We start from the raw sequence: 27,891 nt of genomic DNA, 5'->3' as shown, positions 1-27,891 counted from the left end.
AGAAGTATCGAATTTCTTGTGGATTATATTCTTTGCGGATGTGTTATGTTCAGAGCGGTTAACATGTAAACAAACAACACGTTGCTTTCTGTGGGTCGCTTTCCATAAGTGGTTTTCATCATTCAAGCTCTTGTTCACGATGTCACGGGCAGCCGGTACACTAATAACGACCCATAATGCCAACTATATTCCCCCAAGATTTATGCCAGGGTATGTGTCATATTTACATTCACAGTAGATATTTGGTTTAGCTATTGAATTGATGCATGAGCGTAGGCACTGTCCCTTATGCAATAAGCAGGATGGGTGTTTCACTGTTTGTGAACGTGGAGACTAATGGTTAGAACTTCAATATTTCAATAATTAATTATGTGTTTAAAATTAAGTGTTTTTGGGAAAATCTCCAATTAGATGCTCCTGTAAGAGGAACATCTCACCAATTGTTATATAGAGAAACCGGTTTCATACCTTTACTAGAAAGGAGGAAGCGACATAAACTCTGTATGATATATAAACTTTCAAATAACATGTTACCAACTACCTCGCTCTGCAGCAGAACGTAATGAATAATATATATGCATAATGCGGAGAATCTACAAACATATTTTTGTAGAACAAAGTTGTTTTCGAACTCCTTCTTTCCTTCAGCAGTAAAATTATGGAATAATCTGTTGCCTGATATTAGAAATTCTTCTTCATTAAAATTGTTTAAAATACAAATGAACAAACACGACCCTGCTGTTCTATCTTATTTTTATGAAGGTGATAGATGGCAACAGATTCTACATAGCCGACTTCGTTTGGGTACCAGTGATTTGAATGGTCACAAATTTGTACGACATGTGACAGATACCCCTTCTTGTATTTGTGGCCATCCAGTTGAAGATGCAGAACATTTTTTATGTTTTTGCCCAATATATGTTGCAGCTCGCAATACCCATTTACTGAACTATCATAATCCCAAGTGTCATACTTTGCTGTTTGGAGATTCAAATTTAAGTGTCCAAGAAAATATCTCTATATTTAAATCTGTTCAGAATTTTCTTATTAATAGTAAGCATTTCAAGATCATTTAACCATTCTAACTGTTTGCTATTTATTCTTTGTTTCTTCTACTCACTCCTCTCTTCTATTCCCCCAACTATCCGTGTTATTTTTATTGTAATATTGTTCTAGCCATCTTGATGTATAACACGTATATTTGTTAAATGTAGGGAGAGGCCTTAATATAGGCACTTGCCTGTTGGCCAATCCCAAATTTGATTTGCTAATAAATATTGTTTAAACCAAGTGTTTTTTTAATAATATTAATAAATATTCCCGTAACCAGGGCCCAGGGGGATAGCCCGAGAACTCTGCTGTTCGAGAGCTATAAGGACATTTGGACATTTATAATCTCTCTTAGTTAGAGATAACTCTATTTATGAAAACACAGAATTCCAGCCTACCACTGGGTACAATAAACCTATGTTTGACATTAAATACCTTTACAGCGATAGAAATAAGTAGAATTTTTCATTTGTCCACTGGACAAGTACATCGAGAAATCTACTTGTCCAGCAATATTTTCTAAATAAATATTGAAGTACAAGGACTGTCATTTTGATTGCTCAAAATTAAACTGCACCAGGCCTCATGCAAGGACAAAATCATTGCGCCAAGTCACTTCTCTCGCAAACTTTTGAGAGGCGAAGTTTTTAACAGGAGGGAGACTTGAAAATTAATCTAAAAAAAAAACAATTGCAAAAAGAAGATATTAACCCAATACCACCAAACATGTCTTAAGACGTAACATCAAAAGTTGAGACCCACGACTGTAATACGAAAATGCGTCAAAATGTAGAAATAAATGCATAGTCGTTAAAAGATGTACGGGTGATATAAATTATGACATCTTTAATTAGTTATTTTATTTGATAGTAGTTTCATTTTATACGTGACATGAAGATACTCAAAATGTGTCATAAATATTATTGTGAGTGGCTGTTTGATGAGATTTCTGTGTAGCAAATGTCAAGCGAGTTGGGTAAAAATCAAATTGTTTCTAAATAAACTTAATTTATGACAGAAGTATATTGTATATTCAGTTTGTAATAAAAAACACATTGTTTTATACTGGTGATACTTGTATTTCACAAACATATGGTTAACATATATTGTGGCACGGCTCGATTAGTTTACAAAGTAGGTCTACATCAGTGAGTTTATGTGGATGAGAGTGCACTTTCTTGTAATTAGTTTACAAAGTAGGTCTACATCAGTGAGTTTATGTGGATGAGAGTGCACTTTCTTGTAATTAGTTTATAAAGTAGGTCTACATCAGTGAGTTTATGTGGATGAGAGTGCACTTTCTTGTAATTAGTTTACAAAGTAGGTCTACATCAGTGAGTTTATGTGGATGAGAGTGCACTTTCTTGTAATTAGTTTACAAAGTAGGTCTACATCAGTGAGTTTATGTGGATGAGAGTGCACTTTCTTGTAATTAGTTTACAAAGTAGGTCTACATCAGTGAGTTTATGTGGATGAGAGTGCACTTTCTTGTAATTAGTTTACAAAGTAGGTCTACATCAGTGAGTTTATGTGGATGAGAGTGCACTTTCTTGTAATTAGTTTATAAAGTAGGTCTACATCAGTGAGTTTATGTGGATGAGAGTGCACTTTCTTGTAATTAGTTTACAAAGTAGGTCTACATCAGTGAGTTTATGTGGATGAGAGTGCACTTTCTTGTAATTAGTTTATAAAGTAGGTCTACATCAGTGAGTTTATGTGGATGAGAGTGCACTTTCTTGTAATTAGTTTATAAAGTAGGTCTACATCAGTGAGTTTATGTGGATGAGAGTGCACTTTCTTGTAATTAGTTTACAAAGTAGGTCTACATCAGTGAGTTTATGTGGATGAGAGTGCACTTTCTTGTAATTAGTTTACAAAGTAGGTCTACATCAGTGAGTTTATGTGGATGAGAGTGCACTTTCTTGTAATTAGTTTACAAAGTAGGTCTACAAAGTAGGTCTACATCAGTGAGTTTATGTGGATGAGAGTGCACTTTCTTGTAATTAGTTTACAAAGTAGGTCTACATCAGTGAGTTTATGTGGATGAGAGTGCACTTTCTTGTAATTAGTTTACAAAGTAGGTCTACATCAGTGAGTTTATGTGGATGAGAGTGCACTTTCTTGTAATTAGTTTACAAAGTAGGTCTACATCAGTGAGTTTATGTGGATGAGAGTGCACTTTCTTGTAATTAGTTTACAAAGTAGGTCTACATCAATGAGTTTATGTGGATGAGAGTGCACTTTCTTGTAATTAGTTTATAAAGTAGGTCTACATCAGTGAGTTTATGTGGATGAGAGTGCACTTTCTTGTAATTAGTTTATAAAGTAGGTCTACATCAGTGAGTTTATGTGGATGAGAGTGCACTTTCTTGTAATTAGTTTATAAAGTAGGTCTACATCAGTGAGTTTATGTGGATGAGAGTGCACTTTCTTGTAATTAGTTTATAAAGTAGGTCTACATCAGTGAGTTTATGTGGATGAGAGTGCACTTTCTTGTAATTAGTTTACAAAGTAGGTCTACATCAGTGAGTTTATGTGGATGAGAGTGCACTTTCTTGTAATTAGTTTATAAAGTAGGTCTACATCAGTGAGTTTATGTGGATGAGAGTGCACTTTCTTGTAATTAGTTTACAAAGTAGGTCTACATCAATGAGTTTATGTGGATGAGAGTGCACTTTCTTGTAATTAGTTTACAAAGTAGGTCTACATCAGTGAGTTTATGTGGATGAGAGTGCACTTTCTTGTAATTAGTTTACAAAGTAGGTCTACATCAGTGAGTTTATGTGGATGAGAGTGCACTTTCTTGTAATTAGTTTACAAAGTAGGTCTACATCAGTGAGTTTATGTGGATGAGAGTGCACTTTCTTGTAATTAGTTTACAAAGTAGGTCTACATCAGTGAGTTTATGTGGATGAGAGTGCACTTTCTTGTAATTAGTTTACAAAGTAGGTCTACATCAGTGAGTTTATGTGGATGAGAGTGCACTTTCTTGTAATTAGTTTACAAAGTAGGTCTACATCAGTGAGTTTATGTGGATGAGAGTGCACTTTCTTGTAATTAGTTTACAAAGTAGGTCTACATCAGTGAGTTTATGTGGATGAGAGTGCACTTTCTTGTAATTAGTTTATAAAGTAGGTCTACATCAGTGAGTTTATGTGGATGAGAGTGCACTTTCTTGTAATTAGTTTATAAAGTAGGTCTACATCAGTGAGTTTATGTGGATGAGAGTGCACTTTCTTGTAATTAGTTTATAAAGTAGGTCTACATCAGTGAGTTTATGTGGATGAGAGTGCACTTTCTTGTAATTAGTTTACAAAGTAGGTCTACATCAGTGAGTTTATGTGGATGAGAGTGCACTTTCTTGTAATTAGTTTACAAAGTAGGTCTACATCAATGAGTTTATGTGGATGAGAGTGCACTTTCTTGTAATTAGTTTACAAAGTAGGTCTACATCAGTGAGTTTATGTGGATGAGAGTGCACTTTCTTGTAATTAGTTTACAAAGTAGGTCTACATCAGTGAGTTTATGTGGATGAGAGTGCACTTTCTTGTAATTAGTTTATAATAATACAAGCCACGGATAACATGTGACTTTTGTGGAAATAAATTTCCCCAGTCTGCACTTTTAATATTTTGAGAAGATAATATTTATCTAATTGGTCAGTGTATACTGCAACAATCTTTCCTGACAATGTCTCATAAAAGTGCATCACCATCACTGACTAATCATTTTCAATATTTGTTGCTGTTCTTCGTTCATTTTGTATTTTAAAAACAGACACAACACCTGCATGGTTTGAAATGCATGCGTCGTATAGATGTAGTGTATAAAGATGTTATTTACATTTGACGTCAAAATTTAGCTAAATGGACAATTTTAAGAAGTCATTCATTGGCAAATCAATTTTGTATTTTCGTCGTCATGTTAAGAAAAGTAAGCGAAATTTATTCATGTTAAATTATGGAAAACAGGACCATATTATTTTATGTCATAGCATTTTTACAAATCAAGGTGTCCATTACCATAGTGAAATATAAAAACTGGATAATTTTAAGAACTTGCTTATGTGAAATTATAGCATGGAAAAAACCATGAATTCGTATGTCTTACTACTAGCACAGATGCACTAAAGTAAGCGAAATATGTTAATGTCAAAATCACAAAATTCTATGGTCTTGCTAGTATTTTTTTTTATCAACACATGTAAATTTTAAAACTATTTTAGTGAAACTTACATAACTCACTCTTTACAAAACTCTCCTCCATCCTTTTTTTACTTCATTTACAACTGTCAAAACAACGCAATAGACAATATTTATATGCTATGTATCATGAGCATAACCCAACCTCCCTAAAATATTCGTCTGACACATGCCTGACAATGGAATGAAAGTTATACGCTTCAACAGTCAGTACTTTTAGTGCCACACACAGGTGTTGTCTGAGCCTCACTGCCTATCTGTGAGCCGGCGCATGATTTTGTGGCACCAGTGTCGCTTATGGATTCCCAGACACTTAACACTAATTATTATCTATGAATAGCTATTCCTCAAGTTCTTCATCATTCATCCCTGATTGTGTACAATATAAGTGGTCACTATTTTTAAAAGGCGACACAGATTTTGCCTTACGTTGACTGGCACAGCGAAGTCAGGCTGGTCAAGACGAAGTTTTGGCTCACTTCACCCGCTCGCATGAGCCCTGCTGCATTGAACATTTTTACTTGTTCTCTGGACAACCGAGTAGATTTTCTCTTGTCAGGACAAGCGGACAAGTGCTTATTTCGAACACTGCTTTATAGCGATTATGTTCCAGTTCACTGTCCGTCACTAATACACACACTACAGGAAGAAACTGTCAGCACCTGTAATGTATGTATTGGTGGTTAATATGTGAAATATTTGTTATCAACAAACTAGAAAATTATTAATGTAATGGTATTTAATGTCAAACATAGGATTATTATTGTATTATAGTACGTGGGTGGTAGGCAGCAATTCTGTGTTTTTAATATAGAGATATCTCTTACTGAGAGAGCGATTACAATGGTCCAAATGTCTGTATAGTTTCTCGAACAGCAGAGTACTCAAGCTAACCAGTGAGTGTGCATTGGGTACCAAGGAACATTTTGTTAAGTATCACATCGCGAATCGCTATGTAAGTTTCAGAGATCGCTATTAAATTTTACAACATTAGCTGACTAGAAATCTCACTAATCATGTACATGGGCTAGTTCACCAACATCTATTGTCAGGGTTTTTTTATAACATTTTGACAACTATTCGACCTCCACAATAAATATCACAATAATAAATAACAGGCTAAAATATTTATCTTGATGGACTAGTACATGTGCATGCGAAATAATATAATATATAGAGGATTTGTGACAAGTGTTTTTTAAAGGAATACTTAAGCAAGGCTTTTGGACTGATATGCCTATTCAACAATACAATGCACATTAACACTTAAAATCAACAGATATATTGGTATATTTCATTAATAAAATGGTAAACATATGACAGCTATTACATATAATGGACACACCCATTTTGCCCCATCCCACTGAATGCGCCATCTGGTTAGCAAATTGTTACGTAACACTTAATGTATCAGTCAGGAATTATTTGTAGAACTGGAGAAAAAAAAACATAGTGTCTTGTTGATTTTTGCGGAATGGTGAACAGGCATGTGTCGCAATGTTTTGTAATAATACCCATCTCAGTAAGTGAGCAATAAGTATTTATTATTATTTTCCGATACAAAATAAACTGGCTACAAAACACATCAATGATGTACCATGTTTTTTCATTCTGTTATTGCAATTGAAATATATTTAGTTAAATAGTTTATTATATTATCAAGTCATTTATGTTGTTTTACAAGTCAGGTTGATCAAAGTGAAATGCCTTGTTGTAAATTACTGCATTTGTTTACACTGTGAATACAGGAGTTGGTAGGAGCTGACATCACTTTCTTCAAAGGTAGAGTACCGAATGTGACGAAAAAGAAACAAAATGGCTGCCACCAATTAGCAGGAATAATCACATTTTTTATTAATTCTAAAATTACGTGTTTTTTCATTTTTTAAAGTGTCAGTATGTGTTGGTGGTCCGGGTATGTATCTTTCCAACACATAAGGCTCATATTTGACTTTATTTCCCCTTTAATATGGAAAATATCAACCAAGTCTATGTTAATCAGTATTTGTCGAGGCTCTGCCGAGACAAATACTTATTAACTAGACACGGTTAATATTTTATATATTAAAAAACACTTCTAAAATAATATTTTCATTCGATATTTAGTAAATCATAGTGAACTTGTTGCCTCCATTGGTAAAATGATGTCATCACAATTAGCACAAATTAGTTTGACATCACACATTTTAACTAAATCTTATGAAAATGTTACGCTGATGTATACAGATCTTGGCTTGTAAACAAATGACCCATTGATATTATTATCTAGAGACCTTGCAAATTTGCATATACCTTTAAATTTGCATACTATTATTACACAGGTTAATACACTAAATTATGACATGGGTTTATGACATTGGTGAGAACATCATGCATTATTTTTTTATAACACATGGGTTGTTTACACACGTACGTGTGTTAACAATTTCAAGACATACAACTGGCTGCTCCTAGTTGATGACCAGGTCACCAGTGCATACATCCAATGAAAAACTTCACAATGGAAATTGATTACACTGTGACATATAGTTAACCTGACAATCATGTGTCTGTGACACATAAGTTAGCTACAAGTGCAACAGCTGTAAATAACTTTTAGTTTAAAAAGATGTTAAAATTTGCTTAAAACCTGGTTTTTGAGGATATGTAAAATAGATAGATAACTACTTTAACGTGTTCATATACCACTAGGGTTTCGAACACGCCCATCCAGAGTCCGACCTCCGATAAGATTGGTGGCCTGATTCGGGATGGGAGGAGGGGGAGGGTAGAGTTGAAAATGGGCAGAATTTTGAAAATGGCAATTAGTAAAAAAAAGTTAATAGAATTTAAAAAAAAAAAAAAAGTTACAAGCCCCCAAAAAAAGAATTGACTGCTCGGCGGAATATTTATATAATTTGGAGCATTTTAGAAGGACAGTCTAAAAATTAATAAGAGCGAGAAGAGAGGATCGGACTACTTAATAATATTAAAAACAGAAAGTAATTTCGACATAAACTTTTGAACGCAGATCTAAAAGTTTAAAGTCAGATCTATATATCCACATGAGTGGCCTTGTTAAGGCCGTTTGTAAATGTATCTTAAGACAGAATGGGAGCAGTGGTATAATTTATTTCAAACATCATAAAAGTTTATTAAATCTATCAAATATTGAGATATATTTATTTCTAAAATACCTTCTTCGCACTTTCTACTCCTTCACACACCTTTTCATAATACTTTCTTGTATCAATACTAATTCCGTACATAACATCTTCTCCTTTATCTTTTTTTTTTTTCCTTCTTGGCCCCAGATAATAATAATTTAAAAAAATTAATAAATAAAAAAACCAAACAAAATATCAACAACAACAATATACATAAAGTGTGTGGATTATATCTATTCGTGTGTATACATTTTGCCATTTATATGTATGTATATAAAACTGTGTATACCATATGAAATTTAAAAAATATTGTGAGACGGTGAGCTCAGGGCACCCCAACCCTGACACTGCCATTTTATATTCTGGGGACAATAAAAAGAAAAGGAAAAAAAAGGCTGTTTGTGTGTACAGCTTATAGGGACGAGATGGGTCACATCCTGTCAAGAAAACCCCTAGATTGACAGTCGTTAGATATTGAAGGTGTAGTGCTGTGCTGAAATACAGATCTTGAGAAGCCGGATCCATCTGAACGAGAGAGAGTATCAGACTAGGGTATGTCCAGTCGTCATGGGTTGGTATAGTGGTGCGGATGGGCCGACTCTGGAGGATACGAGATGGTATCACTATAAAGCAAAGTAAAGTCTAGAAAAGAGTAGTAGGGGCCGACCCTGCTTCCTATTTCTTCTTAGAGTGGGGCGGTCAATCTTCCATTGCTGCTAGGACAGGCTTGGACATGTAGATACTAAACGCGAACAACCGTGGCGTTCTGCAGAATGACCGTCATACAAGTCATGAAAAAACAAGTCGACATAGTCAGCCGGAGAAATGACACGGAGGCAAGGAATCTCGCTAAAAAAGAATCCAACCTGGTGGTGCAGGCTGTCGAAACGAGAAGCATTCCAGCATTCAATCAGTTCCAATGGCCGCATACATCCCAGTAGAAAACTTCATTTCGCGGACAAAAACAACGAAATGAAGGATCCCCAAGTTGAGCACACGAAAGCACGTGCAGTGTACACAAGTGAAACAAACACGTCTTACCGCGTCGAGCTCCAGATTGAGAGCTTTCGCTTGTTAGATACATTTTAAAACAACTCGTTGTGAGATAAATGGTATCTAACGGCCACTCATGTATTATTCTCTCTATATATTAATTTTCTTCTTTTTTTACGATCCCCCTCCAAACCTCCCCCAAAGTTCCCTTTGCATTCTGCCTCATGTCACTGGGCCCCCCTAAATGGATTTTCTGGATCCACCACTGCATGATAAATACTATTAAGCTTAATCCACCCATACCTTCAGTGTGAAAATGAAAATAACCGGACTGCTACCGGGGTCGTCCACCTAACGAATAAGTGGTCATCTGGACGTCCCTTGGGTTTATATAGCAATGACTATGTCATATGTATGGGTGACGCACCCTTGCGGGTGTAGGCGTACGAATGCTGAAGAAATCCATGGGACACCTCGGAGCCAACAACTGAAACAACTGTTCGGAGATACGTTTCCACCTCGTCGGTCCGGACGTGATTGGCGGGTAATCACTACATATCATTCCTAACCCTATCATTCCCTCCTACCTTACCCCTCATATCAACATCGTTAATTGAGACCAGACTGCTGTATGGATAACTTTGGGTTAGGCGGGATGGGGGGGGGGACGCCGTGGTAGGGTGCTGTTTTGGGTGCGGTAGGGCGTAGGCGGTTTTGACCAATAGAATGCCTGGTAGGAGGCCTCCCCCCCCCCGGCGCGCCTTCCCCGTGGAAATCCGGCCGGCTTCTGGCCTTACCCTGGGGTTACGCGCGGGCTGGATTGGACGCGATGCCCCGCCCGCCTATACCAACCTCCTTCCCTAGGGCTAAAAGATAGGCTAATAAAATGTATAATTTGTTTTAATTTTTGATTATTTTAATAATAAACATTTGAACAGCCCGATCAAAAATGACACCAACTAATAAATAAGATAAATGATATAGCCTGACTACAAATTTTATGGTGTTTTTAAACAATAAAGAAATATAGGTAATATATCACTTTGATATATATAAGTAAAGTTAAATGCAGTTGTCCCTGTTAATGGAATTTTATATTTAAGGTCTTACCATTTATTATATGTCCCCATCATACAAACACACACCCCTCCCCCCTTCCGCCATGGAACCGTGGGCTGACGATGTCAGAACGCGGATCCATGGTGGACGTGCCTGAACCGTTTTGGATAGGGGCACGCGAAAATAGTTCCCACTCCCTTCAGTTGAAGACTGATAGGGTTTGTTGAAAACAAATTCTATTTAGTGTGAGCTGTGTTAAAATATTTAAATAGTAAATCATATTTTAATTATTCTCTTAAAATGACCTCCACTATGTAACTGAAGCACTGGGGCAATAATAATAAAAGTTTAACAAAACTAATCAAATCAAACCATTCCATAACAACAAGCTTTGAAATAAGGGGTTGAGCATAGAGAAATACATTTATTAGTTGTCCAGTGGAAAAGTATATTAAAAACAGTTTAACCTGAGACAAAACTATTTTAAAATACCTATATATGAATATGAATCTGTCTTAAGTTTTCCATGATTGGTACATGTATATGAAAAACTATGGTGTGTTCCTGTCTTTGTAAAAGTATGTTTGAAAGAATAAGTATCAGTTGTATTTGACATATAATTAACTAACCATTGATTAACCAATGTTCTACAGTGACACCCAGGGCTAGCACTACCATTCTCCATATTGAATATTCATCAATTGCGAATGTAGTGATTGTTATGTTGAAAAATAATTGTGTGTTTGTAAAAAAAATTTAAGCTTTTTTTTTTTAGATAATTGGGCCAAATTTTCTACTTTGCTGTCAAACACCAAAACTAGAGAGGTTATTGCCAGAGTGTTTGTTAGCATTGCTGATATATATTATGAATAACAATTGCATTATGCAAGCCTCTGGAAACATGCAGGGGTAATAATCTCTTTATCATATATTTTCAAGCTTAATACAACATGTTTTTATAAACTGTATATGCAACTTTACTTCCAGTCAGCCATTACGTGATATTCAAATAACGTAAGAATATGTGACGCAGTGTCTTTTTTAATGGAAATGACGTCAAATTCGAATGATGTCATTTTGGATATCCTTGCTATTGAAATGTTTTCATTTGATAACTATGAAGGAAATGGAAATGTTTTATTTAGTGACACACTCAACACATTTTATTTATGGTTATATGGCATCAGACATATGGTTAAGGACCACACAGATATGGAGAGAGGAAACCCACTGTCGCCACTTCATGGGCTACTCTTTTCGATTAGAAGTAAGGGATCTTTTATATGCACCATCCCACAGACAGGATAGCACATACCACAGCCTTTGATATACCAGTCATGGTGCACTGGCTGGAACAAGAAATAGTCCACTGGGCCCACAGACAGGGATCGATCCCAGTTGATGACTATGAATACATATGTCAGTTATGGAGTGTCAACAAAGTTATCAAATTCTGAAAGTTTGTGATCTGAAAAATATCACATATTTTGATTACACTGGATATGCTAGCAAATATATGATAAATGATATTATCTTCTTCTTTTTTTCTGTCCAGATATCGAGGTCATTGTCCTACAATAAAGTTTGACTATGGTGAAACATTTGGCAATGCAACCCAAAAGTATTTTCAAGATTACCGGTCAGAAGTCCTGAACAGCTCTGCAAGTCCATACTGTAAAGGAGGAAGTTTCCCTACCTACTATACTCATGACCCGGACTCTGTCATCAGCAATCGGAATCGGTCATGGGACAGGTGGACGCTGGCGCCACGATATGAGCTTACAAACATAGACCATGACAGGAAGGAAGAGTTGTACAGATTTAATGAGGTATTCTCATCTTGTTTCTTATTTGTTTGTTTTAATTTTTAGACATATCATCACAGACTGTTGTCTCATCATGCAGCATACATGTGCAGATAAAGTCTAAAGTTCCTCATGTCATCACAGACTGTTGTGTCATCATGCTGCATACATGTGCAGATAAAGTCTAAAGTTCCTCATGTCATCACAGACTGTTGTCTCATCATGCTGCATACATGTGCAGATAAAGTCTAAAGTTCCTCATGTCATCACAGACTGTTGTCTCATCATGCTGTATACATGTGCAGATAAAGTCTAAAGTTCCTCATGTCATCACAGACTGTTGTCTCATCATGCTGCATACATGTGCAGATAAAGTCTAAAGTTCCTCATATCATCACAGACTGTTGTCTCATCATGCTGCATACATGTGCAGATAAAGTCTAAAGTTCCTCATGTCATCACAGACTGTTGTGTCATCATGCTACATACATGTGCAGATAAAGTCTAAAGTTCCTCATGTCATCACAGACTGTTGTGTCATCATGCTGTATACATGTGCAGATAAAGTCTAAAGTTCCTCATGTCATCACAGACTGTTGTCTCATCATGCTGCATACATGTGCAGATAAAGTCTAAAGTTCCTCATGTCATCACAGACTGTTGTCTCATCATGCTGCATACATGTGCAGATAAAGTCTAAAGTTCCTCATGTCATCACAGACTGTTGTCTCATCATGCTGCATACATGTGCAGATAAAGTCTAAAGTTCCTCATGTCATCACAGACTGTTGTCTCATCATGCTGCATACATGTGCAGATAAAGTCTAAAGTTCCTCATGTCATCACAGACTGTTGTCTCATCATGCTGTATACATGTGCAGATAAAGTCTAAAGTTCCTCATGTCATCACAGACTGTTGTCTCATCATGCTGCATACATGTGCAGATAAAGTCTAAAGTTCCTCATGTCATCACAGACTGTTGTCTCATCATGCAGCATACACGTGCAGATAAAGTCTAAAGTTCCTCATGTCTTTTAGTGGATATTTCTTCAAAATAAAACTGTGTATTTCAAGATACATGTGTATGATTTGTTTTCAAATAACACAGTGTGTATTTTAAAGGGACATTCCCGAGTTTGCTGCATTGTAAAATGTTTCCGACTAATAAAATATTTCTACGATTAAACTAGCATAGTAAATATATTTTCTTGTTTAGAATATCAGTGTGTATATTCAGTGTGTTTCTAGTCATCTTAATATTTGTAAGAAACCCAAACTAGATTTTGTCTTCAAATAATTTTGTACGTACGAAAAAGCAATATTTTAGGAAATAAGATGAAATTTAACCTAGTACAAATATTAAAACGATCAGAAACACATTTAATATACAGCCACTAATATTTTATGCAGAAAAATATATTTAAAAATTAAAAATGTCTGTTAGTCGATAATATCTTTAAAATTGCAGCAAAGTCGGGAATGTCCCTTTAAGATACATGTGTATGATATTTGTTTCAAATAACAGTGTGTATTTTAAGATATATGTGTATGATTTTTTTTCAAATAACAGTGTGTATTTTAAGATCTATGTGTATGATATGTTTTTCATAAAACACAGTGTGTATTTTAAGATACATGTGTATGATATTTTTTTTCAAATAACACAGTGTGTATTTTAAGATACATGTCTTTGATTTGTTTTCAGATAACACAGTGTGTATTTTAAGATACATGTGTTTGATTTGTTTTCAAATAACACAGTGTGTATTTTAAGATACATGTGTATGATTCGTTTTATGTGAGCATGTTAGTGGATCACAGTAGCCACACTTCAGGTACAATCATGACCCGCCTAGTCACATTTTGCTTACCAGAGGTCAGGCTATAGTCCTTAGCACTGTAGGAGTACACCCATCAGGGATTGTATCAAATTTGATTCATCATGTCACATGTTTGGTTATGAGTGTGGTCACAATAGTAGATATTTCCTTTTCTAATACCTGAAAACACTAGTTCACGGTAATGCTAACACTATACATATTTTGCCACTTTTAATGATGTAGTGACCATTTTGCCATCTTTGGCTTTAAAAACAGCATGCATACATTCATAGCTATACCTTTCTTTCTATACAAAATTGATGATAAAATGATGAGTTGCTCAATTCAAAATGTAAATAGTTCATAAATTAAAATCCTTTTTGGCAAGGCCAAAGAAAATACATTTCTGGTCTCTGGTCAGCACGCTCGTCGATTTTAACCCTCACAGGTCAAATATTTTGGGGGATAATTTTTCACATTATGACGTCCATTTTTTCCGGGCTTTTCTTGCTAAGACCTCAAAAACACATTTGGAACCAAATACCATGGTGCAGGCACTAGGATATGCATTCTGATTTCAGTTTAAATATGCCCCTTATTTCGGTATCAAATATACCTACCTTTTCTGTGCAATCCATGCTTTACAAAAAATTTGGGGGAAAAAGCTACATCATCGCATCAATTCTGGAACTTTCATCTTGACCAGAGACCAACCTTTTTTTTTGCCTAAGATTTAAAAAGTTTTTGCCTTTCTAATTTGTCATTTGTTACTGTGAAAACCATTGGGTATGGTCACACTACACAGATCACTTCCGGGTGAGAGTTCATTCATCACGGTCCACTATAGTTTCTAATTGTGACACAAGTTATGGTTCACATATTCACTTCTTGGAAATGGTGAAGAATTAAAACAATATGTATGTTTAATGGTAAGCCTTCTGGATGTATTTTGCGGGATACAGATTATTCGTCCTCTGGACATTTCGTCCACTAAATATTTGTCCACTGTTGAACTTGAGACGATTCATCCACAACCAAAAATAGTTTTTGGACAATTCGTCCACTATCATTTTTATAGTTAAATTTAGAACTTCCTCCACGGGTGCATTCTCTGTGTATTTCCCTGCACCCACCTGGCATCCTCGTCCTCTGCCGCTAATAAAGCTGGTCTGACCTACGGTACTAACTAACGACCGCCGGTAACTAGTAGGGGTGCATAGTAGGTGGTTACAATTAAGTGCCTCTTAACAGTGCCAGAAGTAACTACTGAACACTCCCCGAAGTGGTGAGACTAAGCCTACAGCTAAAAGCTGATGGGGAATGGCAGGTGTGTGGCACAGATAGCCACAAGAGACAAGCACATGTTGGGGTTGGAGAGACAAGGACTGGGATGTGGAGGTGGACAGTGAAAGAAGTTGAAAGATAGGAGGAATTGCCAGATTGGAAAGAAATGAGATCGAATTCAAAAAGTTGAGAAAGGAAAGAGGGCAGTGGGATAAAAAAAAAAAAAAAAAAAGATTTGGAACTTGGTAGCGAAATGGAGATAATATTGTTGTTTATTGGTTGGTTACTTCAAATGATGTCACGTTATGGCATTTTTGACATAAATGATGAAATTTTGATTTAGTTACTAGCTTTGTTTTCTAAATAGTATGTCAGAATTATAGGTATAATTGAAGAGCAATATGAATAACAACATATCAATAAAGTAGTAGGCCATAATGGACACAGACCATAATGGACACAGACAGACAATAACAAGTTGATAATGCCACTAAAATTTAGTTCGTTTCATATACTATAGTAGTTTACCACGAAACGAAAATAACTGACCATTTCAATAGCTAAGAAATATCATTTTAGATTTATTGGTCTAAATGTAATCAAGTGGACGAATTGTCCGAGGTGGGTGGACGAATTGTATGGTGGATGAATCATCTGTGGACGAAACGTCCAGAGGAAAGCCATTTTGCTCATGCTATTTTGTAATAGGCATTGACCTTTTGGGACATGGGTGTATAGCAAAAGAGACAGCCGGAGTGAATCGGTTAATGAACCACCTGTTCAGACCGATACTACAGCCAGATGTGGTCATATAGCAAAAAACTGAGACAGAAATGTTCTCAATGTTGGAGTGAAAATAAATGCTTACATAATGTATGTTCCCAATGGTGTATGTTGTTAGTGCCAATGAGAACCGGTTCTGTTGGCAATCTTCATTTGAAGTTCGGCAATTTAACATGGATTTCAATGTCAGATGACATCTGTGTAGTGAGACATGTTGGGGTTGGAGAGACAAGGACTGGGATGTGGAGGTGGACTGAAAGAAGTTGAAAGATAGGAGGAATTGCCAGATTGAAAAGAAATGAGATCGAATTCAAAAAGTTGAGAAAGGAAAGAGGGCAGTGGGATAAAAAAAATAAAAAATAAGATTTGGAACTTGGTAGCGAAATGGAGATAATATTGTTGTTTATTGATTGGTTACTTCGAATGATGTCACGTTATGGCATTTTTGACATAAATGATGAAATTTTGATTTAGTTACTAGCTTCGTTTTCTAAATAGTATGTCAGAATTATAGGTATAATTGAAGAGCAATATGAATAACAACATATCAATAAAGTAGTAGGCCATAATGGACACAGACCTTAATGGACACAGACAGACAATAACAAGTTGATAATGCCACTAAAATTTAGTTCGTTTCATATACTATAGTAGTTTACCACAAAACGAAAATAACTGACCATTTCAATGGCTAAGAAATATCATTTTAGATTTATTGGTCTAAATGTAATCAAGTGGACGAATTGTACGAGGTGGGTGGACGAATTGTATGGTGGATGAATCATCTGTGGACGAAACGTCCAGAGGAAAGCCATTTTGCTCATGCTATTTTGTAATATTGTGCATTGACCTTTTGGGACATGGGTGTATAGCAAAAGAGACAGCCGGAGTGAATCGGTTAATGAACCACCTGTTCAGACCGATACTACAGCCTGATGTGGTCATATAGCAAAAAACTGAGACAGAAATGTTCTCAATGTTGGAGTGAAAATAAATGCTTACATAATGTATGTTCCCAATGGTGTATTATGTTAGTGCCAACGAGAACCGGTTCTGTTGGCAATCTTCATTTGAAGTTCGGCAATTTAACATGGATTTCAATGTCAGATGACATCTGTGTAGTGAGACCTTAGATGGATTTCACTGTTTTACACTATAATTTATGTTTTTGTTTCCAGCTAGCTCAGTCCCACCGAGAATACTACCAGGACAAGAGTGGGACGAAGAGGCGTGTTGATTATTTCGTGTTGCCTACGTCTAACGAGGATCAGTTTAAGAAAAATCATGCATTGTGAGTATGGGTGTACGACTCCAGTCTGCTGCCACTTAATTCTTTCATAGTTCTCTGTTTGTCTGTGCACATATAATCACCAGCTTAGGCTCATTCAACAATAATGGCATTAATGCTTTCAACGACAGGCTTGTCAAACACAAATTGGAAAAGTTTTCATTTTTGAAAATGTTTAGCTAAGCAAAATAATTCATCAATTAGCTGTTTGTCAAACTGAACTTGTGAACTTTTAAAAATGTATTAATATATGACTTTGTAAAACATTTGGTTAAAGTATATCACATCCAGGGTAACAAAACAGGGGGTGACACTAGTGTTATTTAATTTTGGACGAGTGTTAAATCATAGGTATAACATTATATGAATGGGGAATGTTGCCGTAAGTTGAATGACCTCAACTTGCAATATCTGATTACTTGTTTGTGTGTCACTATTTAGATAGATTACATTATATTATTTATGTTATATATCACAAATAATGGCAGACCTCACACTGCCTAAATAGTGAATAGACTGGAACTCAACTGAAAATTTAAAGTCTGACAAATTCAAAAGCACATTTATTATATTTATAAAAAATCATCTTTGAAAACTTGTTATTGATATAAAAAAAATTATGATTCATATTTGTATAAGTATAATGTAAACATCAGAATTTGGATATTAAAAAAAAATGAATTATTTATATTTGTATGATTGCATACCACAAATTATTCATATTTTAATAAACAGAAGCATTACTCCTTTATTAGTATAGCCATAAGAATTACATGTCACTGGACTAATTTAAAGTTGAGATCATTTATTAATATTTTTTAATGCAAAAATACTAAATGTTTATGACTAAATTGGATGTTATAACAGTGCCACAAGATATCATGTTGCATAATATATGACATGTATCACAAACATCTGTGGCACTAGATGGATTATCTACATGTCATTAGAAAAAGCATGGCATGATTATATGACTGTAATTCTCTGTTCCAAATATGTTTGTATATATAGTTTAGACTTGATTGTGTTGTAATGTTTCCTATAATATTAGGGGGATATACAGGATAATATTAGGGGGATATACAGGATAATATTAGGGGGATATACAGGATACTATTAGGGGGATATACAGGATACTATTAGGGGGATATACAGGATACTATTAGGGGGATATACAGGATAATATTAGGGGGATATACAGGATAATATTAGGGGGGTATACAGGATAATATTAGGGGGGTATACAGGATAATATTAGGGGGGTATACAGGATAATATTAGGGGGATATACAGGATACTATTAGGGGGATATACAGGATACTATTAGGGGGGTATACAGGATAATATTAGGGGGGTATACAGGATAATATTAGGGGGATATACAGGATAATATTAGGGGGGTATACAGGATAATATTAGGGGGGTATACAGGATAATATTAGGGGGGTATACAGGATAATATTAGGGGGATATACAGGATAATATTAGGGGGATATACAGGATAATATTAGGGGGATATACAGGATAATATTAGGGGGATATACAGGATACTATTAGAGGATATTTCAGGATAATATTAGGGGGTATACAGGATACTATTAGGGGATATACAGGATAATATTAGTGGGATATACCAAATAATATTAGGGGATATACAGGATAATATTAGTGGGATATATAGGATAATATTAGGAGGATATACAGGATAATATTAGTGGGATATACAGGATAATATTAGGAGGATATACAGGATAATATCAGGGGGATAAACAGGATAATATATGGGGGATATACAGGGTAATACTAGGGGGATATACGGATAATAAGAGGATATAAGGATACTATTAGGACATGCAGGATACTATTAGGGGATATGCAGGATATTATTAGGGGGTATATATGATAATATTAGGGGGATATACAGGATAATATATGGGGGATATACAGGATAATATTAGTGGGATATACAGGATAATATAGTGGGATATACAAAATAATATTAGGGGATATACAGGATAATATTAGTGGATATATAGGATAATATTAGGGGATATACAGGATAAGATTAGTGGGATATACAGGATAATATTAGTGGGATATACAAAATAATATTAGGGGATATACAGGATAATATTAGTGGGATATATAGGATAATATTAGGGGATATACAGGATAAGATTAGTGGGATATATAGGATAATATTAGGGGATATACAGGATAAGATTAGTGGGATATACAGGATAATATTAGTGGGATATATAGGATAATATTAGGGGATATACAGGATAATATTAGTGGGATATACAGGATAAGATTAGTGGGATATACAGGATAATATTTGGGGGATATACAGGATATTATTAGGGAGATATACAGGATATTAGGGGGATATACAGGATAATATTAGGCAGATATACAGGATATTAGGGGGAGATACAGAATAATATTTGGGGGATATACAGGTGCTTTCATTGTTGTACTCACTGCTGTTACTTTGGTGTTCTTTGATCTGTCCTTTGGTAGTTTAGTTTCTGAATATAGAACTAGTTCATTAATTTCTTGGTTACTTGGTGGTTGGTGACTCCCAATTAATATTCCTTCTGGGGCTATTTAAAATAAAACCAAAACACTTTGTCATTTACTAGTTATCATACAATATATAGTTTAAATACTGAATTCAGTTCTCTTTTCACAGCTTCTTTCTTGGTGTAGTTTGCTTAGTTATGTAGTATTTCTCTTATTTCATAATAGCTGCTTCTGCTTTGAATCTGGTCTTTAGTAGCACATTAGTCACCTTTTGTACACCCATACAAAACAAATTTTGTTATTTTTGAGAGATTATTAACTAAAGTAAAACAAAATTGACATTTGACATTAAAAGATAAACAGAACACGCCACAATGTAAATTATATTATCACTATTTTAAATACAAATGTCATTTAACTGGGGAAAAAATAAACTAAAGCTTTATTGCATTTTCTATGCAAATAGAATTTTTATTAATAGTAATTTGTGTTCTGAGTGATATGTCACTTTGACATTGGATTGATATCATAAGATGTTCTTTGATGTAAACAATGTGCCCCAGCTATTTGCTGTGTGCTGCGTGGAGTGTTTCTCGCTGTTGGTTTTCCAGACTGTCACAGGTAAGATGTGTATATATTATAAGTAGATAGACTAAGATAAACTCTGGGAATTTCTGACTGGATGCAAATACTTGCTGCAGTGTTTTGTGGGCTGACACCGCAGTAGTGTTCAAGCTAAACTTACCATACTGAATAGTCTTTCTGATTGTTTGAAAATATATCATTGAGTTAATCTGTACAATAGAAAATGTAATAACATTAGAGAACTTCATTAAATGTGATTGTTCAACTTCATGGTCGATAGTTTGGTAAATAACAGCTTAAACTATGCATAACTGTTTTATTGTTTTCAATATGCATGTTTCATGAAGGGGGAGATTTAAAGGGACTGGATTTGCGAATGGATGTACACTGGAACTCACAATGTGTCCTGCAAATATTATCAATGTCTTCTCGAGACCCTATCAATATCTCTTATAAATTCTGTTAGCTTCTTCTACAGATCCTGTCGGTGTCTCCGACATATTCCTATCAGTGTCTCCTGTGGATCCTATCAGTATCTCCTCCAAACCATATAAGTGTCTCCTTCATACACTACCAGTGTCTTCACCATACCATATTAGTATATCTATATATTTCATTTCATTTTGTCAAATTGAACATATTTTCCATTCATTGTCTACACTGAAACTAATGAAAATTTCATTTACCCCCATTCAGTGTCATTTTTTGAAATAGCAGTTATCTACTCTGAAAAAGTCTGCTTCATAGTTGAGACCAATCTTGTGCATAATACTTATAGGTTTTATTATGTTTTAAATATGCATGTTTCATAAAGGAATTGAATCTGGAAATGGTCATACACTGGGGCTCACAGTATCTCCTACAGACTTTGTTATTGTCTACCCCAAACCGTATCAATATCTTGTTTAGACACTCTCAGTGTCTCCTACAGACTGTATAATTGTCTCCTATAGACCTTATCAGTGTCTCCTACAGACTGTATAATTGTCTCCTACAGACCCTATCAGTGTCTCCTATAGACTGTATAATTGTCTCCTACAGATCTTATCAGTGTCTCCTACAGACTGTATAATTGTCTCCTACAGACCTTATCATTGTCTCCTACAGACTATAATTGTCTCCTACAGACCTTATCAGTGTCTCCTACAGACTGTATAATTGTCTCCTACAGACCTTATCAGTGTCTCCTACAGACTGTATAATTGTCTCCTACAGACCTTATCAGTGTCTCCCACAGACCTCATCATTGTCTCTTACATACCATTTTCTCTATAGACCATATCAATGTCTCCTCCAGATTTTGTCAATGTCTGTTCCAAACCATGTCAGCGTCTTTTCCAAATCCTATCAGTGTATCATTAAGACCTTATCAGTGTCTCCTTTAGACCTTGTTAATGTCTCATTCAGACCTTATCAGTGTCTCCTTTAGACCTGGTTAATGTCTCATTCAGACCTTATCAGTGTCTCCTTTAGACCTTGTTAATGTCTCATTCAGACCTTATCAATGTCTCCTTTAGACCTTGTTAATGTCTCATTCAGACCTTATCCATATTTTCCTCAGACCATGTCATTCTCTCCTCCAGACCCTATCATTGCCTCCTCCAGACCCTATTGTCATCTCCTCCAGATCCTATCATTGTTATCTCCATACCCTGTCATTGTCTCCTCCAGATCCTGTCATTGTCTCCTCCAGACCCTGTCATTGTCTCCTACAGACCTTATCAGTGTCTCCTACAGACTGTATAATTGTCTCCTACAGACCTTATCAGTGTCTCCTATAGACTGTATAATTGTCTCCTACAGACCTTATCATAGTTTCCTACAGACTGTATAATTGTCTCCTACAGACCTTATCAGTGTCTCCTACAGACTATAATTGTCTCCTATAGACCTTATCAGTGTCTCCTACAGACTGTATAATTGTCTCCTATAGACCTTATCAGTGTCTTCTACAGATTGTATAATTGTCTCCTACATACCTTATCAGTGTCTCCTACAGACTGTATAATTGTCTCCTACAGACCTTATCAGTGTCTCCCACAGACCTCATCATTGTCTCTTACATACCATTTTCTCTAGAGACCATATCAATGTCTCCTCCAGATTTTGTCAATATCTGTTCCAAACCATGTCAGCATCTTCTCCAAATCCTATCAGTGTATCATTCAGACCTTATCAGTGTCTCCTTTAGACCTTGTTAATGTCTCATTCAGACCGTATCAGTGTCTCTTTTAGACCTTATTAATGTCTCCTTTAGACCTGATTAATGTCTCATTCAGACCTTATCAATGTCTCCTTTAGACTTTGTTAATGTCTCATTCAGACCTTATCCATGTTTTCCTCAGACCATGTCATTGTCTCCTCCAGACCCTATCATTGCCTCCTCCAGACCCTATTGTCATCTCCTCCAGATCCTATCATTGTCATCTCCATACCCTGTCATTGTCTCCTCCAGATCCTGTCATTGTCATCTCCATACCCTGTCATTGTCTCCTCCAGATCCTGTCATTGTCTCCTCCAGATCCTGTCATTGTCTCCTCCAGATCCTGTCATTGTCTCCTCCAAAACCTGTCATTGTCTCCTCCGGACCCTGTCATTGTCTCCTCCAGACCCTGTCATTGTCTCCTCCAGAACCTATCATTGTCTCCTCCAGACCCTGTCATTGTCTCCTCCAGACCCTATCAATCTCCTCCAGACCCTGTCAATGACATGTCCAGACCATGTTCTGTCTCCTTCTGACCATGTTCTGTCTCCTTCTGACCATATTAGTGTCTCTTCCAGACTCTAACCAGTTTCTCCTCTAGACTCTTTTCAATGTCTCCTCGAACACTATCGTGTCTCCTTCAAACACTAGCATTGTCTCCTTCGGACCCTATCATTATGGTTGTCCTTGTGTTCAGTTCAGTGTAATGGATTTGAATTTGTGCCTATGACTTAGGTGGTCTCACACCAGTTTAGAAGTGAATTGGAAATTCCATGGCATGGTGTGAACATGCATTTTGCATTCATATCAACTTTGTCTTTAATATACTATTTTCCACAGTGCATGCCGGATGGGTAAAAAGCATCCAATATAAAAATGAAATTAAAATAGTTGTTATATATTTTATAGGTGATTTAATAATGTAGCAAATGAAAGACTATACAGGCCTGTAGGGAATGAATATGTGAAGTGTATATGTGTGTGTGTGTGTGGGGGGGGGGGGGGGTATGCTATAGTGGGAGAGGGGCACAGAAACTTTTTTTACATATATATAGTTAGTACTAAACCAAATAACTTCCGGCTGGGTCAAAGTTTGAGGTGCACCAAACTTTTGATAACACCACATGTCTTATGATTTGTAATAAATGTGAGTATGTTGGTTGTAAAAAAAATTAGTTTCATCTGGGCAAAACCTGTATGCAATTTATTTAATCTAGTACCACTGTGTCAAGTAGCCGGCCTTGTGCTTGAAACATCTATGGGGTACCTGTAAAAAAAAAGTACTCAGATTTTGTGCAGAACTAGGGTAGTCATAGACCCTACCTGCTATCTCTGGAAAAAAATTCTGATTCAGGTGAGGGGTGGTAGTATTTATATCCTTGGTGTTTATGTCGATTGATATGCTGCAGGTAGGAGCTTTAGCCACATATGTTACTAGTGTCATCTATGGGATTTGATTTGGTAGTATACACCCTCTAATAGGCCAAACAAAGTAAATATTTTGGGCCTGTTCACAATGGCCTACTATAAATGTGTATTAAATACACAGAAAAACATATGATTTTGATGATGTCAGAAAACCTTTTTTTTCATCAAGTAACAATTAGAAATCAAATTGGATAGCTTCCCCTTCTCAAATATGAACACATGACTCAATAATGGTATAGTATTTAACACATGACTCAGTGAGGGTGTAGTATTTAACACATGATTCAGTGAGGGTGTAGTATTTAACACATGACTCAGTGAGGGTGTAGTATTTATTTATATCCATGTTGTATATGTTGCATCAAACATTGAATTATGCAGCATGTGTTGCTGTTGTCATCTATGAGATTTGATTTGGAGGTATACATCTTACAATGGCTGTTAATTGGAAACGACCTATTGTCATTGCAACAGACTTCTTTTCTGATTCATATTAGTTTGCAAAATTTAATACATATATATTTAAAAATCTAACTTATTATTTTCAGTTCATTTTCTTTTCATTTCAGGGAAACTATTCATTACTGCTTTTTTCATCTCATCAAAATCATTTTCCCATTTTTAGCATCACAAGGGCAAGGCGCTGCTCTGAACAACTATGGCTCCCATATTTGGACCACATAGCTCGCCGGAAACCGATCTTGCGGATAGTAAATGTATTATTATGTTTTAAATATGTATGTTTCATGAACATAACTGGATATTGATATGGGGACATACAATGGAGCTCACAATGTGTACTCCAGGCTCTGTCAATGTCTTTTCAGACCCTTTCAATGTCTCCTCCAAACCATGTTAATGTCTCCTCCAGACCCTGTCATTGTCTCCTACAGACAATAACATTGTCTCCTCCCGACCCTGTCATTGTCTCCTACAGACAATAACATTGTCTCCTCCAGACCCTGTCAATGTCTCCTACAGATTGTGTTAATGTCTTCTTCAGACCCTGTCAATGTTTCCTACAGATTGTGTTAATGTCTCCACCAGACCATGTTAATGTCTTCTTCAGACAATAACATTGTCTGCTCCAGACATCATGATATCATGTGTTTGGGAAAAATGCACATCATGTTAATATACCCATGCATGTAAAATCCTATGAATGGAAAAGTGCACATCACATTACAAGACCCATATATGTGATATCCTCAATATGGGAAAATGATATCCTGTGTTTTGGAAAGTACACATCAACTTACCAGACCCAGGGGAAAGTGTACATCATATTAAAATATCCATGTGTGTGATATCCTGTGTATAGCTAAGTGCACATCATATTATCCAGTGTTTCTGCCAAAAAGAAATGTTTGGGTATGGCGCTATTGAATTGAATGCAACCACAGTCAACAGGGGGTATGAGGGGCCTACCCCAGAAAGAAAATTAGTTACGTTTAGGGTTAGAGTTAAGAAAATCAGACAGTAATGATAAGAGTAATTAATTTTGTCAAAAAGTTATCTTAAAAATATAAAATCTGCCAAAAATTTGGGTATGGCTCCATACCTGTTTTACCCTCTGGCAAAAACCTTGTTATCATATTAAAATACCCATGTTTGTGATATCCTGTGTATGGGTAAGTGCACATCATACTATCATATTAAAATACCCATGTTTGTGATATCCTGTGTATGGGTAAGTGCACACCATTTTAAAAGACCCATTGTTCCCTACATGCTCCCTGCCTTATTCAGTTTGCTAAATTTAAAATGTCACGAAAATCTAACAATTTCCATTCATTTCCTTTTATTTCAGTGAAACTAATCATTATTGCTGGAGTTTGCCTCATTCAATATAATTTTTCCATTTTTAGCGTCACAATGGCAACACGCCATTCCGAACGACTTTGCCTCCCTTTTGTGAGTCACATAGCACGACGGGGACCGATCTTAAGGCGTGCAATACCTAGGACGTCACAGAGAGAGCGGGAGTTAAGGGATGCACATTGGGAGAAGCGATAAAAATCCATCAGAGTACACAAAAATAAACGATCTCAAATAAAACAAAACTTTTATATCATTTTCAGTATACAGACCTGTTTCGCAAGCTTTACTGTGATAGATAATAATAGTTTAAACAAAATTCTTGTATTTCACAGTTTGTTTAATGTACTGTGAAATCCCTCCAACCTGAGTCCTTGGTAAACTGGAATTCTCTCAAAACCGGACATTTTCACAGTCTCTGACTTTTCAACCAATTATGTGGTTACGAACAGACGGTTGATGCTTGAGTTAGCTGTCAGAGTTGTATGGTCATTTTGACAGGTTGCTCACGTCCTGTTGAGAAATAACAGTGAAGTAATTGAAATCCAGTTTGCAGTAAACCTCTGTATTTGAAGTTTGATGTTGTGTCGAGTTAATAATCATTGCAATCTCTTCACAAGTTACTTGATTTACCACAATGCCCTACAACCATCTATGGATTTAATTCATTGTTTTAATTAACTTTTTTTGGCAACATTTATTTAATGATATAAAAGTATAATTTGACTTGGCTTGGTGGAAACGAAATATGTTAATAACATTTCATTTTTAAATAATTTTTAAAATGACAGAACATGTGATTGGTATTGGTTTTTTGACAATTGGGTCACATTTGTCATATTATTATAAATGAGAATTATACCACAAGAGGCCTTTACCTGTGAAAAAAACACCGTATAAACTGGATACCAGACGTTTTACTCAATCCCTGGCATGTCTTGTTTAGAGGGGTTTCACTGTATATTTTTTGTTAATTTTTATACATAAATATATATTACAAAGATACCAGCTTGAATACTCAAGTGAATTATGATCATTGTTTTTCTTCCAATTAATTGTATATTAGGTTACTTGATGAAATGTTTAAAAAAACAAACATTCACCAGTATATTCAAATGATGGTTCTGTCCCAGGTCAGGTCCCTGGCTTTGCCAGAGTCCGGACCCGGGATGGACATGCTTGAAACCCTAGTGGTATAGGGTCATGATAAACTAGTTCACCTTCAAATGATGGTTGATGAACTAATGTAATGTAATAAAATATATTTGTACAGAATATATAATTATGTAATACATTATATTGATGATTTACATATATAATTACTTAAGCCAAATCATAAACATTTTAAGTAATTACAAAAGATATTTTGGATAAAAATTGGCCAGTAGTAGGGGATTAGATAGTGGGTGTACTAAAGGTACAAGTTCAACTTGAACGTATTTAGGTGTTTTAGGTGAAGGTACTGCATGTTTTTGTATTGATAGTCTTCTGTTTGCTTCAGCTGGTCTTTCAGTCAATAATGTGAATACTATTCAGTATTGTTGGGTTTTTGTCCTTATTCTAAACCTTGTATATCTTTATTTCATTTTAGCATTTTCTTAATAATCAGTCAGAAAGCTACTTTTGTAGTTGTTTTTAAGCTTCAGTGTGATGTTTTTATTATTGTTGCAGGAAATTTCATCAAGAATAACTTGTTAAAGATGTGTACTTAATTATTACTTTTATGAAAGAAGAGATGCTGTTTATAGGTGATTTGTTACTTTGTATCAATGTGATTGTTAAATTTTGTGTTGCTCCTGTATGCCTTATAATAACCTAGCAGATTCACTGCTTAAAATGTATAATGGTCTGGTACAAACATGACATATTCAAATAGAGAAATAAATTGATTATCATAAAA

General features: G+C 35.5%; 1 protein-coding gene across 3 annotated transcripts; it reads left to right on the top strand.

Annotated features, from left to right (window-relative positions):
• Positions 1 to 42: 42 nt before the first annotated feature.
• LOC121374087 (protein FAM166C A-like) lies at positions 43 to 27,891 on the top strand. Of its 3 annotated transcripts, none has more exons than XM_041501005.1 (5): positions 43 to 210; positions 12,006 to 12,279; positions 17,322 to 17,434; positions 24,799 to 24,883; positions 26,042 to 27,891. In XM_041501005.1, exons 1-5 carry the CDS (start codon positions 140 to 142, stop codon positions 26,135 to 26,137), a joined length of 639 nt encoding a protein of 212 aa, XP_041356939.1. In that variant the 5' UTR covers positions 43 to 139; the 3' UTR covers positions 26,138 to 27,891. The 3 variants fall into 3 exon arrangements, with proteins under 3 accessions (XP_041356939.1, XP_041356937.1, XP_041356940.1); XM_041501003.1 differs by having other exon boundaries at positions 45 to 210; positions 24,799 to 24,889; XM_041501006.1 differs by lacking the exon at positions 24,799 to 24,883 and having other exon boundaries at positions 45 to 210.

Source organism: Gigantopelta aegis, chromosome 6 (assembly GCF_016097555.1).
Source record: "Gigantopelta aegis isolate Gae_Host chromosome 6, Gae_host_genome, whole genome shotgun sequence".
In the NCBI taxonomy this organism is placed as follows: Eukaryota; Metazoa; Mollusca; class Gastropoda; order Neomphalida; family Peltospiridae; genus Gigantopelta; species Gigantopelta aegis.
Note: the sequence above shows the minus strand (reverse complement) of the source record. Positions and strands in the feature narration are given on the sequence as shown.

Coding starts and splice junctions, on each gene's coding strand:
- LOC121374087 (XM_041501003.1), top strand. CDS start 140: ATGTCACGGGCAGCCGGTACACTAATAACGACCCATAATGCCAACTAT. Junction 12,280..17,321: donor AGTTGTACAGATTTAATGAG/GTATTCTCATCT, acceptor TTTTGTTTCCAG/CTAGCTCAGTCCCACCGAGA. Junction 17,435..24,798: donor TTTAAGAAAAATCATGCATT/GTGAGTATGGGT, acceptor TCCCATTTTTAG/CATCACAAGGGCAAGGCGCT.